The sequence below is a fragment of the Heptranchias perlo genome, chromosome 28 (genome assembly GCF_035084215.1).
Source record: "Heptranchias perlo isolate sHepPer1 chromosome 28, sHepPer1.hap1, whole genome shotgun sequence".
In the NCBI taxonomy this organism is placed as follows: domain Eukaryota; kingdom Metazoa; phylum Chordata; class Chondrichthyes; order Hexanchiformes; family Hexanchidae; genus Heptranchias; species Heptranchias perlo.
In genome coordinates, this window is record NC_090352.1 from 5,122,614 (window position 1) to 5,141,666 (window position 19,053).

Genomic DNA, 19,053 nt, shown 5'->3' on the forward strand with positions numbered 1-19,053 from the left:
TGGACATTCATCCACCGACCTTCGGATAAGCGTACTCCAAGGCGGCCTTCGAGACACACGACAACGCAAAATCGTCGAGCAGAAATTGATAGCCAAGTTCCGCACCCATGAGGACGGCCTTAACCGGGATCTTGGGTTCATGTCACGCTACACGTTACCCCACCAGCGAACAAATGTTATCTGTTTTTAATATAACGGGTCAGTTGCTGTCTTTTCTATGTTTCTACCTCTCTATCTCTGTTTTTTTTGTTTGTTGTTTTTTTTTTTGGTGATTTGTATATTCTGTGAGACCTGGCAGGTAACACCTGTCTGTCTGCACACTGATTGCCTTGGCAACGGGCAGTTGAAAAAACTGTCTGTACTCACCAAGCATTGTTCTGTGAATTATAAATGCGATTTCATTTCGAGGATTTCATTTTCACATCGTTCACCTGACGAAGGGGGAAGCCTCCGAAAGCTTGTGAATTTAAAATAAAATTGCTGGACTATAACTTGGTGTTGTAAAATTGTTTACAATCATTGAGGATGGGGATGTTTACAGAGCCTCCTCCTCCCATTAGTTGTTTAATTGTCCACCACCATTCACGACTGGATGTAGCAGGACTGCAGAGCTTTGATCTGAATCGTTGTTTGTGGAATCGCTTAGCTCTGTCTATAGCATGTTGCTTCCGCTGTTTAGCATGCATGTAATCCTGTGTTGTAGCTTCACCAGGTTGGCACCTCATTTTTAGGTACGCCTGGTGCTGCTCCTGGCATGCTCTTCTACACTCCTCATTGAACCAGGGTTGATCCCCTGGCTTGTTGGTAATGATAGAGTGAGGAATATGCCGGGACATGAGGTTACAGATTGTGCTGGAATACAAATCTGCTGCTGCTGATGGCCCACAGCGCCTCATGGATGTCCAGTTTTGAGCTGCTAGATCTGACGTAAATGAGAAATAACATTAAATATATATAGGTAGATGAGAAATATCATCAAACATTATACACAGGTAAATGAGAAATATATATAATATGCATAGATAAATATAATTGAATCTGGTCCAGACTGATGGTTGAAGGCTTCCTCTCTGTCCAACGTGGAGGGAGTTTGGGCAGCCGGCACAAACAGCACCAGGAGCCTGCACACAGACTATTGGAGCCATTGATAACTGGGGGGGGGGGCTTCCACATAATGTGACTCAAGTAGCTGAAGAAGAGTCATATATATAGAAAAAAAATTTCTGGCTTTGTGGCCTTGCTCTTCCCCTTCCTTAAGGAAAAGCTATCCATGGGCAGCCAGCAGGGAGCGCTGGTTGGAGACTTTGCACTACAGTGTTGGAGCCCGTCTCCGACATGCACTCCCTGGTGTCACAGGAGCAGCGGCAGTGCTTTAAACTGTCTTGAATTTTTGCTGTGGTTTATAAGCGTCTCGAGATTATAAATATAAAAGGTGGCAAAATTAAGTCTTCTTTCAATGTGACCTGTTAAGTACAGAGGAACATATGGTCAACATAAGAGGAACCCTCTGATCAGATGGAATCAGAAGACAATACCTATTTGCACATAAGTGAACTGCATTCATGCAGCTTCCAGAAATCATCTTAAAAGCTTTATCCTGATCTTTCACTGCTACTTCTCCCATCCCTCTTGGATCTTTCCGGCCCCCTGACCCAGCCAGCAGTTTCAGTTCTTTAGATCCTTCGATCTTCTTCAAGGAGCCCTTCCCCCACCCGCCAGGAATTAAAGCCAAAGCAAACTCACAGCCTACTCCACGCATCAACTGACCTGCCACTGCCTGGCTCCTCCACTGCCTGGCTCCTCCACTGCCTGGCTCCTCCACTGCCTGGCTCCTCCACTGCCAGCCGAGCCCTGGATGCCGACCGCCAAACCGCCAGCTCCCAGGCAGTGACTGCCAAGCCCCACACCCTGATTATTAAACAGCCAGCCAACCAGTTCCCACAACTCAACCAGCCAGCAGGGCCCCGGTCTCTTTCACTCCCTCCCACCAAGCCCTGGACTTTGACTGCCACTCTCGATGTGCTATACCACAGATTCACATAACCCTCCATTTTGTAGAAGGCTATGTCTTTGCGTTCATCTGCATACACATATTGGCGGCTGTTCAGGGCCCAGGCATCCCTCCGTCTGTCTCCAGTCTTCAGGTCCCACTCTGCCCCCTCCTCCTTTAGTCCCTGTGACAAACCCCCCCCCCACAATCTCACTGCATCATGAGCCCCTTCGTCACTCAATTCACCTACAATTACTCCTCTCTGACCTCCTTTCCTGCCGTTATCTCAGGATTGAGTCCTTCCTGGATGGGCTCATGACTTCACTCATCTCCACCCTAGGCATAAGCTACTGTGCACATTCCCATGTTTCCTCAAATGGAGCTGAGCACATTGGGCGCACCGACTGGCCTGGTTGTCCACTCTCAGATCTGGCTGGACCACCTTAAGCAATATCTCCACTTCCACAGCCAAATGGTCCCACTGCTCCAGGATTATCCTGGAGAGTGAGGACTATCCCAAGTTCCCACTTCTTGACCACAAGTTCTGCCTTTAAACCCTTACCTCTCCGTTCCCTCCCTCCTCACGTCTAATGCCAGGGTTGAAGAGCTCATGGATTTTTCCCATCTCTGAGTCTATGGCTTCAAACCACCGAACCTCTGCTGTCTCCTCCAACCCTGTGTCAGTGTGCGCCGTGTTCTTGTGACTTTGCATTCCTGTCCGAACCACCTGAAGACCTTTTCGCTGGCCCAGCCTTCAGACATCTTGGCGCACAATCAGGAACTCTCTCCCTAAATCTATTGCCCTTGCTATCTCTCTCCCCACCTTCAAAAACCACCTTTTTGACCAGACCTTCAGTCACCTCTCCTGACTCTCCATCCACTGCTCAGTGCCCATTTCTCCTCTGCGAAGACCCTTGGACGTTTGACTAGTGTTGAAGATAGTAAATGTTACCAGGTGTTGTTTTTGTTGTCCAGCTCATTCTGAGTTGGTTTTTCTTCACACAAAGTCAGGGGAAAGGAGACATGAGGTACAAGTCGGTAGTCTGTGAGGTAGAACAGAGAGCTAGATAGACCTTTGTTTTGATACTAAGGGTGAGGGTGGGAAGCTTAAGGCTTGGGGTAGGGAGCAAGTTTGGGGCTAGACTCAGAGCCAGAGATTGTATGACTTGGTGGGAAGCTGGCTTATATTTGAAAGATGAAATCAGTATCAGTACACGTTTGATAACGAAGTACTCAGAGAATAATTCAGTTTGTATTACCTTAAGTTTTTATTTAGTAAAGTGTTGCCTTTAATTTTTTTCCAGTGTCACGAACGGAACGAGTTCCGAGGCTGGAGCCAGAGCTTGAGTAAGAAACATCGTGCAAATTATCATCATGTAAAAAAAATCTTGCAGGTGGCACAATTTCCCTCCGAATTGGCCAGATGTGAAAATGTTACTTGTGTGTGTGTGTTATTGGTGTGACCTGCTGCATTTAAGATTGATTGGTAAAAGTGCAGAAAGCAAGTTTGTTAATCTTTAATATGTTTCTAATCTCTTTCAGGCATGAAGCTGCCTCAAACAATGCAAATCCAGTCATTTGCCAGGGTTTGTATGAAACCGATTCAGAATCCCTTTAAAGGGGCATTCTATGTTAATTACTTACTAATACCAGTTCATCTGCCCTGTTATTCACAGAAAGAAAAAATCCAATTGTCTCTCTTTCTGTCTCTGCTTGTCTCTTGCCTTCTAATTCTTTCTGTTTTACTCACTCTGTATTCTGCTCTTTCTGTCCCCCTTTCTTGCACTGTCTCTACTTATACCCCTAATTTTTTTCTCTTGTTACCTTTGTATCTCTTTCTCTTTGCCTATGACTTTTTTTTCTCACACTCTCCCTTTTTGTAAGTCTGTCCTTTGTCACTTTTTCTCTGTATCTCTTACTCTGTTATTCTTTTCTGTATGTCTGGCACTCTGTATGCCTCACACACTTTTCCTGACCTTGCTATATAAGAACAGAAGAACATAAGAAATAGGAGCAGGAGTAGGCCATTCGGCCCCTCGAGCCTGCTCCGCCATTCAGTGAGATCATGGCTGATCTTCGACCTCAACTCCACTTTCCCACCCGATCCCCATATCCCTTGATTCCCTTAGAGTCCAAAAATCTATCCATCTCAGTCTTGAATATACTCAATGACTGAGTAACCCTGTGGAGTAGAAAATTCCAAAGATTCACAACCCTCTGTGTGAAGAAATTCCTCCTCATCTCAGTCTTAAATGTCCGACCCCTTATTCTGAGACTATGCCTTCTAGTTCTAGACTCTCCAGCCGGGGGAAACAACCTCTCAGCATCTACCCTGTCGAGCCCCCTCAGAATCTTATATGTTTCAATGAGATCACCTCTCATTCTTCTAAACTCCAGAGAGTATAGGCCCATTCTACTCAATCTCTCCTCATAGGACAACCCTCTCATCCCAGGAATCAATCTAGTGAACCTTTGATGCACCCCCACTACGGCAAGTATATCCTTCCTTAGATACTGTCTCTGAAGGTAGAACTGCATAACTAGTGATCCTATAATAAAGCGGCAGAGGAGGAATGTCATTCCTGTTAAATAATTCAGGATATTCCTCATATTCCTCAACGCTTCATTATCAAATCTTCTACCTAGCTCCTTTAAGATGTGTTCAGAGTTGCTGCCACTCCCGATTGGTGACTGCCAGGGGTGAGGACTGTATTGGTCTTGGCCGCGATGCTCTGTAAAGTCAAATCCCCTACTAATGCTCTCTACCTGGGCTCACATGTGAAGAATGAGCACTTGGAGCAGGTAGAGGACAGCAGTCCGTGCCCACGGAATTGCACGGCAGCAAAGTCAGCTCCTTCAGGAGAGAGGTGAAGGAAAATTGGGGATCGAGGGACTGGATTGTGATATTAATGCTTAATGCTACCAATGTTAAACTCTATTCTCTTTTCCAACAGATGCAGTCGTTGCACCAGACTATGGGAACATAATTATTGGTAAGTGAAAGATCTCTGCAGTGTTATGTTGGTGGAGTGCAAGAGATGGCTGGTGGTTGTGAGTAATAATTGTGAATCGTAATTTTAACTCTCAATAATTACAAAATTTATATAATTTGATTTTCACATACATGTTTCTATGATGTCACTTTTTTTCCCAAAAATATTTCTTTCTTCGTATTTAGCCCCCCCTCAACCCCCGATGTGGACTATTCTGTACCAGAAGTAGAGTGTGAGAGGCCTACCCTTCAGGCTTAGGGTTGCCAACTCTGATTGTACATATTCCTGGAGGCTCATCACATGACTGCCCACCTCTAACCGCCCCAATCGGTCAATCAGCTTTTTTTTCACATCTCCAATATTTTTATAACTAATTTTTTTAAATTCATTCATGGGATGTGGGCGTCGCTGGCGAGGCCGGCATTTATTGCCCATCCCTAATTGCCCTTGAGAAGGTGGTGATGAGCCGCCTTCTTGAACCGCTGCAGTCCGTGTGGTGAAGGTTCTCCCACAGTGCTGTTAGGAAGGGAGTTCCAGGATTTTGACCCAGTGACAATGAAGGAACGGCGATATATTTCCAAGTCAGGATGGTGTGTGACTTGGAGGGGAACGTGCAGGTGGTGTTGTTCCCATGTGCCTGCTGCTCTTGTCCTTCTAGGTGGTAGAGGTTGTGGGTTTGGGAGGTGCTGTCGAAGAAGCCTTGGCGAGTTGCTGCAGTGCATCCTGTGGATGGTACACACTGCAGCCACTGTGCACCGGTGGTGAAGGGAGTGAATGTTTAGGGTGGTGGATGGGGTGCCAATCAAGCGGGCTGCTTTGTCCTGGATGGTGTCGAGCTTCTTGAGTGTTGTTGGAGCTGCACTCATCCAGGCAAGTGGAGAGTATTCCATCACACTCCTGACTTGTGCCTTGTAGATGGTGGAAAGGCTTTGGGGAGTCAGGAGGTGAGTCACTCGCCACAGAATACCCAGCCTCTGACCTGCTCTCGTAGCCACAGTATTTATGTGGCTGGTCCAGTTTATTTTCTGGTCAATGGTGACCCCTAGGATGTTGATGGTGGGGGATTTGGCGATGGTAATGCCGTTGAATGTCAAGGGGAGGTGGTTAGACTCTCTCTTGTTGGAGATGGTCATTGCCTGGCACTTGTCTGGCGCGAATGTTACTTGTCACTCATGAGCCCAAGCCTGGATGTTGTCCAGGTCTTGCTGCATGAGGGCTCGGACTGCTTCATTATCTGAGGGGTTGCGAATAATAAATGAACATGTTCGAAGAAAATGGAAAATATGCATGATTTTTTTAATGCCCCAATGATTTTTCTCCCAGGTTGCTCTCAACAGTGTCCAGGAGATTAATCTTTCATTCCTGGAGGGTTGGCAACCCTTCTCAGGCTTCTGTCTTTGTGCAAACACCTGTTTGGAAATGGTGCTGGTTGGCTCACACTTTGATCCCTTGACCCTTTCTTTGCGGCGAGATGTCTGACCTTCCTCCCCCCCCCCACTTCCCCCCGCCCCCCCACCACCATCTACCCCTGACAGCCCAACAGAGTTCATGAAATGTCCAGGGGGGGCGATTCACAACTTGTGAAGCCACATCCTGCGACATACCTCAGCTTTCGTGTTTCAGTAACTTTGTGTCTTTCAAATGACTAAGAATTGAAACCAAGTGGCCTACAGCCACTTACAGAGGGAGATCTACAACCGTCGGGCTATTTATGCCTTCTCATATCAGCGGTTTGTGAATTTATCAAGAAAAGTTGACACAGCACAAGCTGCAAAATACAAACAGAGCAGCTCTGGCTGGTGACGGACTCAGAATCTTACTCAGATGCGTGGTTTCAAATGGTGTTGACTCACAATGATCCCTATTGGGACCTTTTCACATCAGAGGGAAGATTTTATGATATTGCTCCTCAGCATGGAGTCTCGCCCACTACAGACTGCACATTGCAAAATCAGGGCACGGTCTGAAATTTAAAGAAAATCCCCCAAAATTCCAGGCGCCATAACAAGAGAAATCATCTGTCACACTTCTGATTTGACTCAAATAACCACTCTCTGTTAAGTGAACTACATTGATTCACTCTAATATAAGAACATAGGAACAGGAGTAGGCCATTCAGCCCCTCGAGCCTGCTCCGCCATTTGATAAGATCATGGCTGATCTGTGATCTAACTCCACACACCTGCCTTTGGCCCATATCCCTTAATACCTTTGGTTGCCAAAAAGCTATCTATCTCAGATTTAAAATTAGCAATTGAGCTAGTATCAATTGCCGTTTGCGGAAGAGAGTTCCAAACTTCTACCACCCTTTGTGTGTAGAAATGTTTTCTAATCTCGCTCCTGAAAGGTCTGGCTCTAATTTTTAGACTGTGCCCCCTACTCCTAGAATCCCCAACCAGCAGAAATAATTTCTCTCTATCCACCCTATCTGTTCCCCTTAATATCTTATAAACTTCGATCAGATCACCCCTTAACCTTCTAAACTCCAGAGAATACAACCCCAATTTGTGTAATTCTGTAAGACTGATAGAAAATTTGTGTAAGACTGACAGAAAGATTCCAAAGAGGAATGAAGAGTCTCTCAGCAAAGCAAAGTTGAACCATGTGTCCAAATAAGCAGAAGACAAGTCAGAGGAAGTAATGGTTAAACTGCACAGGGTTCCGATCAGACCGCGCCACGGTCACCGTGCCCGGTTCCGGTCAGGCCGCGCCACGGTCACCGTGCCCGGTTCCGGTCAGGCCGCGCCACGGTCACCGTGCCCGGTTCCGGTCAGGCCGCGCCACGGGCACCGTGCCTGGTTCCGGTCAGGCCGCGCCACGGGCACCGTGCCCGGTTCCGGTCAGACCGCGCCACGAGCACCGTGCCCGGTTCCGGTCAGGCCGCGCCACGAGCACCGTGTCCGGTTCCGGTCAGGCCGCGCCACGGGCACTGTGCCCGGTTCCGGTCAGGCCGCGCCACGAGCACTGTGCCAGGTTTCGGTCAGACCGTGCCACGAGCACTGTGCCCGGTTCCGGTCAGACCGTGCCACGAGCACCGTGCCCGGTTCCGGTGAGGCAGTGCCACGGGCACCGTGCCCGGTTCCGGTCAGGCCGTGCCACGGGCACCGTGCCCGGTTTCGGTCAGACCACGCCACGAGCACTGTGCCAGGTTCCGGTCAGGCCGCGCCACGGGCACTGTGCCAGGTTTCGGTCAGACCGTGCCACGGGCACTGTGCCCGGTTTCGGTCAGACTGCAGGGAGACATTCAAGCGCTGGAGGCCGTGCAGAAAAAAGCCACGAGGCTGATCCCCAGTGTTGGGGGGTCCGAGTTATGAGGAAAGACCCGAGAGTCTTGGGTGGGGGGGACGGGGGCGGTGGGTGAACCCCCTCTGGGCTTCTCCTGCTCCACCTCCATAACTTTAGCGGCAGCCCCATTTACCTGCGTGAACAGTGCGTCCGCCGAAATTACGGCAGTGGAGTGGGAGAAGCCCCGAGGAAATTCGCCTCCTTGGTCTTTTCAGCATATGATGGAGGCGCTTGAAAGGTGATTTTATAGAGGGACAAGATAATAAATGGTATGGAAAAGGTTAATCCTTTAAACACTGGGAGTAGGACAAGGGGTCACTGGAAAAGGTCACCTTAGGTATATGCAAATTTGTTTTAACCTAGCCAAATTTACTAGGCAAGTTTATTCTACCAAAGCAGATTGGGTTATTCTGCCCTTGCGATTGACTCCTAATCCAGCCTTCCCCTTTCAAGAATTGTAGGAGACCACCAAGATGTAAATTAAGACAAGAGAAAAGCAATTTAACAGCCTGGCATAAATGGGAGGATAATTAAAACATTCTACCTTCCCGCAGTTGACTTTTGTTCTTACAGATGGAACAGAATCTTAAACTTCTGTATGTTTCAGCTGCCTTTCAAAGAACATATTGGGGGCAAGGAAAAATCGGGCTGGGTGTATAATGGGCTAGCCCCCCATTTTACACCCCAGCCCAAGTTAAATTTTACCCCCACTGGTCCCACAATGTCTCCTACTTTTCAATTGACCCGTCAGGCAAACAAAGCCAGCTTTTGTTTCTGTGACCGTAGCCCTGTGTGAACATGCCATTCATTTGAGGAATGCAAAGCAATTACATCTAGAAACACACACACCTACATTTTATTTTGCATGGTATAATGTCCCTTGCCTTATTAAACAGCGCATCCCCTGACTTACCCTGAGCAGCACCATGGGTGATTTGTGAGTGTACAGAAACCTGTTCCATAATTGTCAGAAGGGTCTGGGCAGTAATACAGCTTTAGGACATCCTTCACGCAATTTGTGGCATCATCTAAGCTGAGACTCCAATGCGGTACTGAGGGAGTGCTGCACAGTCGGAGGTGCCGTCTTACAGATGAGACGTTAAACTGAGGCCCCATCTGCCCTCTCAGGTGGATGTAAATGTAGTACTATTTGTAAAAGAGTAGAGGAGTTCTCCTGGTGTCCTGGCTAATATTTATCCCACAACCAAAACCTAAAACAGATTATCTGGTCATTATCTCATTGCTGTTTGTGGGATCTTGCTGTGCACAAATTGGCTGCCGCGTTTCCTGCAATAAAACAGTGACTACACTTCAAAAGTACTTCATTGGCTGTGAAGCGCTTTGGAACGTCCTGAGGATGGGAAAGTTGCTATAGAAATGCAAGTTTTTTCTTTCCTTTCTTTCTTTATCTGAATCCTAGACAGATTGCTGCCATGTAATGCACTGGCACCAGGCCACTCTCCTCTGCTACTGTTTAAATAGGTTAATATGACGGCCTCCAAACATGCTCTTGCTTGTTGGTAGTGTTGGTTGGCAGGCTGCTACTTGTACAAATTATTACGATAAAGTAACAAGATCTGTTCTCTTCCAGCAAACAAACATGATCTAGACCAGAATTACATGTAAGTCACCATCAGTATTTTACGTAAACTGTAGTTGGGATTCTTTCAGGCGTAGCAATGGAGTCTGAGAAGCAAAGTGGACAACTGTGAAATGTACAAAATAAATGGGGAAGGAGGGAAGCTATGGAAAGATTTTAATGACCAGAGACATCTTTTCATGAACTTATCTTGCAGAACTCAGGTTAGAAATGTTGGTGATGTGCCTGCGGGGGATTTAGAGCGTGGGGTGAGGGGTGAGGGGAAGGTTACCCACCCTTTCCCATTGCTGCTGTGTGATGCAGTGATAATTCCTCCCTGTACAAACCCTTCACCAGGAAAATTGGATTTTCAGGCTGCCCATTGTTGGAAGGAAGAGTTGGGCTCAATTCAGTGACGAGGGACTGAGGGGCATGCTACGTCTGGAGCGCTGGCCTCCTGTTTGAACCCAGTCCTGAGTGATGGGATGTTGGTCTCCTCACCCTGCTGCTGTAGGGATCTGAAATGGAATGAGTCTGGACAGCCTCAGCCCAGTTCCCGGTGGACGTGAGTCCGCAGCACTGGTGAAAACAGGCTAAATTGACATTCTCACCTGGAGAGCGACAAATGTGGGAGATGGAACAATTCACAATGGTGCCGTGGGAGGAGCTCCTCTGAAGTTTGATTTAAGGCACATTATTGTGCATGAGAGGGATTTTTAAGGGCTTCCACATTTCTCCCCTGCTACAGTTTCTTATTTAAACGTCCTTGCCATTTTTCTCTCTTCACCCGAGGTTTTTGGGGTAATTTTCCACTTAGTCAGAGCTGGAGAATCAGTGGTAGCAGATCACCTGCCCGTTCTTCCACTGCATTGAAGTCGATGGCAATGATAATCGGGTGTATGGGAACAAGAGTAGGCCATTCAGCCCCTCAAGCCTGTTCCGCCATTCATTTAGAACATGGCTGATCTGTAACTCAAATCCAATTATCGGTTGGCCGATCTGCTACACCAGTTGTCCACCATTGCCAAGTTCCAAATTCACCCCCCACTCCTGCCCCCCACAACCACCTCGGCGGATAGCATCAAGCAACTTTTGGTAACTCGCCCTGTACCTTTATTAGCATAACCTTAGACAGAGAATGTCACTGTGGGACAATTGAGGCTGAACCCCATCCTCTTCTTACTGATATTCACCTGCACTTCCAGCAGGAGTCAGAACTCTGGCTTATTTCCCTAGGCCTAAACTGGAATCGCAGTTACTGAGACAGCACTGGGTAAATTTACACTGGAATCACAGTTACTGAGACAGCACTGGGTGAATTTACACTGGAATCACAGTTACTGAGACAGCACTGGGTGAATTTACACAGGAATCACAGTTACTGAGACAGCACTGGGTAAATTTACACTGGAATCGCAGTTACTGAGACAGCACTGGGTGAATTTACACTGGAATCACAGTTACTGAGACAGCACTGGGTGAATTTACACTGGAATCACAGTTACTGAGACAGCACTGGGTGAATTTACACAGGAATCACAGTTACTGAGACAGCACTGGGTAAATTTACACTGGAATCGCAGTTACTCAGACAGCACTGGGTAAATTTACACTGGAATTGCTGTTACTGAGACAGCACTGGGTAAATTTAACTGGAATCACAGTTACTGAGACAGCACTGGGTGGGTTTACACTGGAATCACAGTTACTGAGACAGCACTGGGTGGGTTTACACTGGAATCACAGTTACTGAGACAGCACTGGGTGGGTTTACACTGGAATCACAGTTAATGAGACAGCACTGGGTGGGTTTACACTGTCACAAGTTATTCCTTTGGATTTAATTCCATTTGTTCACAGTCACAGATTGTGTGGGATTTTGAGCCTAATTTCTATCTTTTGTTATCTTCGGCAGAAACCCCTTAGCTGCAGAATATTATTGCTGCCCTCAGGAATTTCTCAAACCCCCTGATGGTAAGTTACACAGTGACATTAGCTTAGGTCTAACTGCATGTCTGTTGATCGGCCAGTGCATTACTTGACAGCAAATTCTGAAAGTAGGACAAAGGGGGACAGGTTCAAACCGACAAAGAGCAAATTTAGAGCTGATGGCAGGGAGTTCCATCTCCACAAAAACTGATCAAGACGCAGAAAGAACTTGTATTTATGCAGAATTTTTGTCTCCTCTGGACCTCCCAAAGCGCAGTCAGCCAATGATGTATAGTCATTGTTGTCGTCTTGGCAAACAGCAGCTAATTTCCACAAAGCAAGATCCCACAAACAGCAATGACCAGATAATGTGTTTTTGGTGGTGGTGTTGGCTAAGAGATAAATATTGGCCAGGACAATGGGGAGAACTCCCCTGCTCTTCGAATTGTGCCATGAGATCTTTTACGTCCTCTTGAGAGGGCAGACGGGGTCTCGGTTTAACGTCTCATCTGAAAGACGGCATCTCTGACAGTGCAGCACTCCCTCAGTACTGCACTGGAGTGTCAGCCTATGTTTTGTGCTCGAGACTCTGGAATGGGACTTGAACCTACAACTTCTGACTCAGAGATGAGAGTGCTACCCACTGAGCCAAACCTGACACTTGGAAAGGACTTCCAGATAGGGTAGGGAAATAGGGAATGTGGGAAGTTATTGAAGACGGAGAAGTGCTGCCATGGAATACCAGGTTTTCTAGACGGATGAACTAAGATGGGCTGAATGAACGTCCTCATCTGCCTCTATTTAGTGGTCTGTGGTAACCTCCCTGATCTGCTTCTTGTATTTAAAGGCTAAATGTAGTGCCCTTTTTAATTTTGGAGATTTAAGTTTTTTTTTTAAAAAATCATTTTACCTACAGAAATAATTTATACAGTATTCATAAACAAACTTAGCTTTAAATGTACTGCAGAAAATCAATAGAAATGATCCTACACCTCGCAGTGGCTGCTTTCTAACGTGGCTATTTCCAGTTAGTTTTGTACGCAGTGCACTCCTTTTATCAGTGATCACTGCATCAACCTGTTGGGGGGGTGGGGGCAGGGGAACGGGGTGTTGAAAGTCCTCTTAACAAAATAAAACTATAGGGAGTTCTCTGTGATTAAAGATCGGCAGATGGAGAATAAGAATATCGATCAGTGGCTCAGGGCTGTCAGGGTTGGAGGTGAGATTGGAGTGGGATCACGCACCTCTCCCCCTCTCAGAAATGCTGCTAGCTCCCTCCAGTCAGGACCTGCCTTAGGAATCCACAGTACGGCAGGTCCCCGATGGAGGGGAAGCACGTTATCAGGGCAGTGCGCTCCCTGTGTGCTGCAGCCTTTATTCCCACCGGATTGATGTTTCTGCTGATTTAGGTTCCCCTTCAATTAGAAGCGGGCCAGTTTGAAACTGTCAATTGGGTTGGGTTTGGCTCCTGGGTCGAGGGTTTGGACAATCTTCAGCCTGATGGGGTAAAGGCATCACTCTATGTGGTTCTAATCCAAGGCCCCCAAGTTTGACCCAGTTCTGTGCTGAGTTAGCTGTCTTATAACCAAGGCAGCAGTTTGGTGTCTAAAATTGACCTCAGTGCCTCTGGGCTAAGATGGGGAAGGGATTAACCAGGGTCCCTGCTCCTGATTAATATAGAGTGACCCTTTACTGGCTGTGCCTGTGCATTGTTATCAGGTCAGAACAGAAATAAGAACATAAGAAATCAGAGCAGGAGTAGGCCACATGGCCCCTCAAGCCTGCTCCGCCATTCAATCAGATCATGGCTGATCTTCGACCTCAACTCCACTTTCCCACCTGATCCCCATATCCCTTGATTCCCTTAGAGTCCAAAAATCTGTCTATCTCAGTCTTGAATATATTCAATGACTCAGCATCCACAGCCCTCTGGGGTAGAGAATTCCAAAGATTCACAACCCTCTGAGTGAAGAAATTCCTCCTCATCTCAGTCTTGAATGGCCGATCCCTTATCCTGAGACTATGCCCCCTAATTCTAGACTCTCCAGCCGTGGGAAACAATCTCTCAGCCTCTACCCTGTCAACCCCACTCAGAATCTTATATGTTTCAATTAGATCACCTCTCATTCTTCTAAACTCCAGAGAATATAGGCCCATTCTACTCAATCTCTCCTCTTTGGACAACCCTCTCATCCCAGAAATTAATCTAGTGAACCTTTGCTGCACTGCCTCCAAGGCAAGTAGATCCTTCCTTAGATAAGGAGACCAAAACTGTATGCAGAACTCCAGGTGATGTCTCGCCAAAGCCCTGTACAATTGTAGTAAGACTTCCTTACTCTTGTACTCCAACCCCCTTGCAATAAAGGCCAACATTCCATTTACTTTCCTAATTGCTTGCTGTACCTGCATGCTAATTTTTTGTGTTTCTTGTACGAGGACACCCAAGTCTCTCTGAACACCAATATTTAATAAGTTTCTCACCATTTAAAAAATATTCTGTTTTTCTATTCTTCCTACCAAAGTGAATAACCTCACATTTCCCCACATTATACTCCATCTGCCACCTTCTTGCCCATTCACTTAACTTTCTACATCCCTTTGTGTCCTCCTCACAATTTACTTTTCCACCTATCGACAGCAAACTTGGATACATCTAAGAGATTGATATAGATTGTAAATAGCTGAGGCCCAAGCACCGATCCCTAGCGGCACCCCACTAGTTACAGTCTGCCAACCTGAGAATGACCCATTTATCCCTACTCTCTGTTTTCTGTCCAATAACCAATCCTCTATCCATGCTAATATATTACTCCCAACCTCATGAGCCCTTATCTTGTGTAACAACCTTTTATGTGGCACCTTATCGAATGCCTTTTGAAAATGCAAATATACGACATTGCCCCTTTATCGACCCTATTAGTTACATCCTCAAAAAACTCTAATAGGTTTGTCAAACACGATTTCCCTTTCATAAAATATATTATGATTTTCTAAGTGCCCTGTTATTACTTCCTTAATAATGGATTCCAGCATTTTCCCGATGACTGATGTCAGGGTAACTGGCCTGTAGTTCCCTGTTTTCTCTCTCCTTCCTTTCTTGAATAGCAGGGTTACATTTGCTACCTTCCAATCCACTGGGACCGTTCTAGAATCTAGGGAATTCTGGAAGATCAAAACCAATGCATCCACTATCTCTGCAGCCACCACTTTTAAAACCCTCGGATGTAGGCCATCAGGTCCAGGGGATTTATCAGCTTTTAGTTCCATTAGTTTCTCTACTGATATTAATTACTTTAAGTTCCTCACTCTCATTAGCCCCTTGGTTCCCCACTATTTCTGCTATTGTTTTTGTGTCTTCTACTGTGAAGACAGATACAAAATATTTGTTTAATGCATCTGCCATTTCCTGATTCCCCATTATAATTTCTCCTGTCTCAGCCTCTAAGGGACCAACGTTTACTTTTGTTACTCTCTTCCTTTTGCCATACTTGTAGAAGCTCTTACAATCTGTTTTTATATTTCTTGCTAGTTTACTTTCATATTCTGTTTTCTCTCTTTTTATCAAATATGTGATGAATCCTCCTGCAATACGTCCAACCAAAGTTGGCAACCCCACTTCATGCAGTGGAACTCTGGGGGCCGCTGCTGTAATATAACAATGATTTATGTCATAACAACAACAACTTGCTTTTACATGAAGTAAAACGTCCCAAGGCGCTTCACAGGAGCGATTATCAAACAAAATTTGACACCGAGCCACATAAGGAGACATTAGGACAGGTGACCAAAGGCTTGGCCGAAGAGGTAGGTTTTAAGGAGTGTCTTAAAGGAGTAGAGAGAGGCGGAGAGGTTTACATCGAGTTACATCAAAACTGCAGCATCGAAACAGGCGAAGTCAGCCCAACTGGTCTATGCCGGCTTTATGCTCCACATGAGCCTCCTCCCTCCCTACTTCATCATACCCTATCAGGATATCTTTCTATTCCTTTCTCCCTCATGTGCTTATCTATCTTCCCCTTAAATGTATCTATGCTATTCGCCTCAACTACTCCTTGTGGTAGCACATTCCACATTCTTACCACTCTTTGGGTAAAGAAATTTCTCCTGAATTCCCTATTGGATTTATTAGCGACTATTTTATATTTATGACCTCTCGTTTTGAACTCCCCCACAAGTGGAAACATTTTCTCTACGTCTACCCTATTAAACCCTTTCATTATCTAAAAGACCTCTCTCAGGTCACCCCTCAGCCTTCTGTTTTCTAGAGAAAAAAGCCCCAGCCTGTTCAGCCTTTCCTGATAAGGTTATCCTTTCAGTTCTGGTATCATCCTTGTGAATATTTTTTGCACCTTCTCCAATGCCTCTATATCCTTTCTATAATATGGGGACGAGAACAGTACACAATACTCCAAGTGTGGTCTAACCAAGGTTCTATACATGTTTAAGATAACTTCCTTGCTTTTCAATTCTATCCCTCTGGAAATGAACCCCAGTGCTTAATTTGCCTTTTTAATGGTCTTAGAAACCTGCGTCACTACTTTTAGTGATTTGTGTATCTGTACCCCCAGATCCCTTTCCTTCTCTATCCCATTTAGACTCTTATTATCCAACCAGTATGTGGCCTCCTTATTCTTCCTACCAAAATGCACCACCTTTCATTTTTCTATATTGGAATTCATTTGTCCATTCTGCAAATTTATTAATATCCTCTTGCATTCTTCCTTTGTATTAACTACACCCCCCAATTTGGTGTCGTCTGCAAATTTTGAAATTGTACTTCCGATTCGCAAATTCAATTTGTTAATGTAAATTGTGAACAACAGTGGTCCCAGCACCAATCCCTGTGGAACACCATTTCCCAACTTTTGCCTCTCTGAGTAGCTACACTTAACCCCTACTATCTGTTTTCTGTTTGTATAGCAAGTTGGCTACAATTCTGCTACCTGTCCCCTGGCTCCACATGCTTCTTAGAGGGCTTGACAGGGTAGACACTGAGAGGCTGTTTCCCCTGGCTGGAGAGTCTAGAATTAGGGGTCATAGTTTCAAGGTAAGACGTCGGCCATTTAGGACCGAGATGAGGAAAAATGTCTTCACTCAGAGGGTATGAATCTTTGGAATTCTCTACCCCAGAGGGCTGTGGATGCTCAGTCGTTGAGTATATTCAAGACTGAGATCGATAGATTTTTGGACACTAAGGGAATCAATGGATATGGGGATCAGGCAGGAAAGTGGAGTTGAGGTTGAAGATCAGCCATGATCTGATTGAATGGCAGAGCAGGCTCGAGGGGCCATATGGCCTTCTCCTGCTCTTATTTCTTATGTTCTTATTGTCTTATGCTCTGACCGTAGCCGTGAGTTTACAATGCAGTACCTTATTGAAGGCCTATTGAAAATCCAAAAATAGCACATCTACTACATTACCCTTGTCTACTCTTTCTGTTATTTCTTCAAAGAATTCAATAAGATTGGTCAAGCATGACTTTCCCTTCTGAAATCCGAGCTGACTATTCTTTATTATATTTTTGTTCTGTAGATGTCTCTCTATTACATATTTGAGTAAAGATTCCATTATCTTTCCTACCACTGACATAAAACTAACTGGTCTATAGTTCCCTGGACTTGTTCTTTCTTCCTTTTTAAATATAGCAATAACATTAGCTGTCCACCAGTCCTCTGGTAATATTCCTTTTTCTAGTGAATTTTTATATTTATTTAATAGTGCCTCTGCAGTCTCCTCCCTAACTTCTTTTAATATTCGCGGATACAATCCATCCAGACCAAGGGTCTTATCCTCCCTAAGTCTGATTAGTTTATCAATTATCTCCCCCACTTTCTCTCTTAAATGTTTTAATATCTTTTTTGATCTCTTCTTCTAATGTCATGCCCACCTTGTTAGTCCCCCTGGTAAATACTGAGGCAAAATAATTGTTCAATATTTCTGCCATTTCACTATCGTTACCTGTGAGTTTATCTTGTGCGTCCCTTAGTGGCCTTATCCCTATTTTGATTTTTCTTTTGATATTAATGTGTCTGTAGGATACTTTACTGTTTTTATATTCCTTGATAATTAAATCTTTTGGTTCCTCTTTGCTTTCCTAATTGTTTTCTTGACTTCTTTCCAACCTCTTTGTTTTCCCTTTTGTCATCCTCTCCTTTATTGTCTATATATTTAGAGTATGCCTTTTTCTTTAGTTTCAATTTTACCCTTATCTCTTTATTCATCCATAGTGTTTCATTATTGGCTAGTTTGTTCTTGCTTTTTAGAGCAATATACTTCTCCTGAACTCCACTGATCACCGTGTTAAATATTTCCCACTGCTGTTCTATTTCTTTGTCTGTCTTTTTTTTTCCAGTTTACCTTCCCTAGTTCCATTCTCATCCCCTCAAAATTAGCTTTTTTCCGATCTATTAGTTTGGTCTTTGTCTTACTTAGGTCTTTCTCAATCATTATTTTAAACCTATTGCCTAGATGTTCTCCTACGCTTACTTCTCTTTTCTGCTCTTGTTCATTTCCCATTAGTAGATCCAGCAGTGATTCCTCTCACATACTGGGTAAGAAAGGAGTCCTGTACACACTCTTTCCCTACCTCGTCTTGCCAGTTTGTTTGGAGGTAGTTGAAATCTCCCATGATTATTATTCGATGTTTTTTTACTCATTTCATAGATCTGTCTGCATATTTCATCATTCACTTCCCCTCCACTCTTCAGCGGTCTGTATTAACGTGATCGATCCCTTCTTATCCTTTGTCTCAATCCATATGGATTCTGTTTCTATCTTAATGTTACTTATGTCCCTTTTTTTCTATTGCCATTATGGTGTCTGTAATTAGTACAGCTACCCAACCCCACCCACCCCCAAGGGAGGGAATTCCAGAGCTGAGGGCCTAGGCAGCTGAAGGCACGGCCACCAATGGTAGAGCAATTAAAATTAGGGGTGCGCAAGAGGCCAGAGTTGGAGGAGCGCAGAGAACTCGGAGGGTTGTAGGGCTGGCGGAGGTTATAGAGGTAGGGAGGGACGAGGCCATGGAGGGATTTGAAAGCAAGGTTGAGAATTTTAAAATTGAGGCGTTCCTGGACCGGGAGCCAATGTAGATCAGCGAGCACAGGGGTGACGGGTGAACGGGACTTGGTGCGAGTTAGGATACGGGCAGCAAAGTTTTGTATGAGCTCAAGTTTATGGAAGGTGGAAAATGGAAGGCTAAGAGTGCAGTGGAATAGTCGAGTCCTAGAGGTAACAAAGGAACGGATGAGGGTTTCAGCAGCAGATGAGCTGAGGC

General features: G+C 45.3%; 1 protein-coding gene across 5 annotated transcripts in view; it reads left to right on the plus strand.

Moving 5' to 3' along the window:
- The window catches only part of LOC137344798 (linker for activation of T-cells family member 2-like), a 139,465-nt gene that overhangs the window by 108,713 nt on the left and 11,699 nt on the right, over positions 1-19,053 (plus strand). For 4 of the 5 annotated variants that reach the window (XM_068007956.1, XM_068007955.1, XM_068007959.1 and 1 more), the window contains exons 5-9: positions 3,295-3,337; positions 3,533-3,576; positions 4,945-4,983; positions 9,860-9,890; positions 11,763-11,821. In XM_068007956.1, the coding sequence (XP_067864057.1) occupies positions 3,295-3,337; positions 3,533-3,576; positions 4,945-4,983; positions 9,860-9,890; positions 11,763-11,821 (216 nt within the window). The remainder of the gene's footprint in view (positions 1-3,294; positions 3,338-3,532; positions 3,577-4,944; positions 4,984-9,859; positions 9,891-11,762; positions 11,822-19,053) is intronic. The other variant, XM_068007960.1, reaches the window with a different exon arrangement.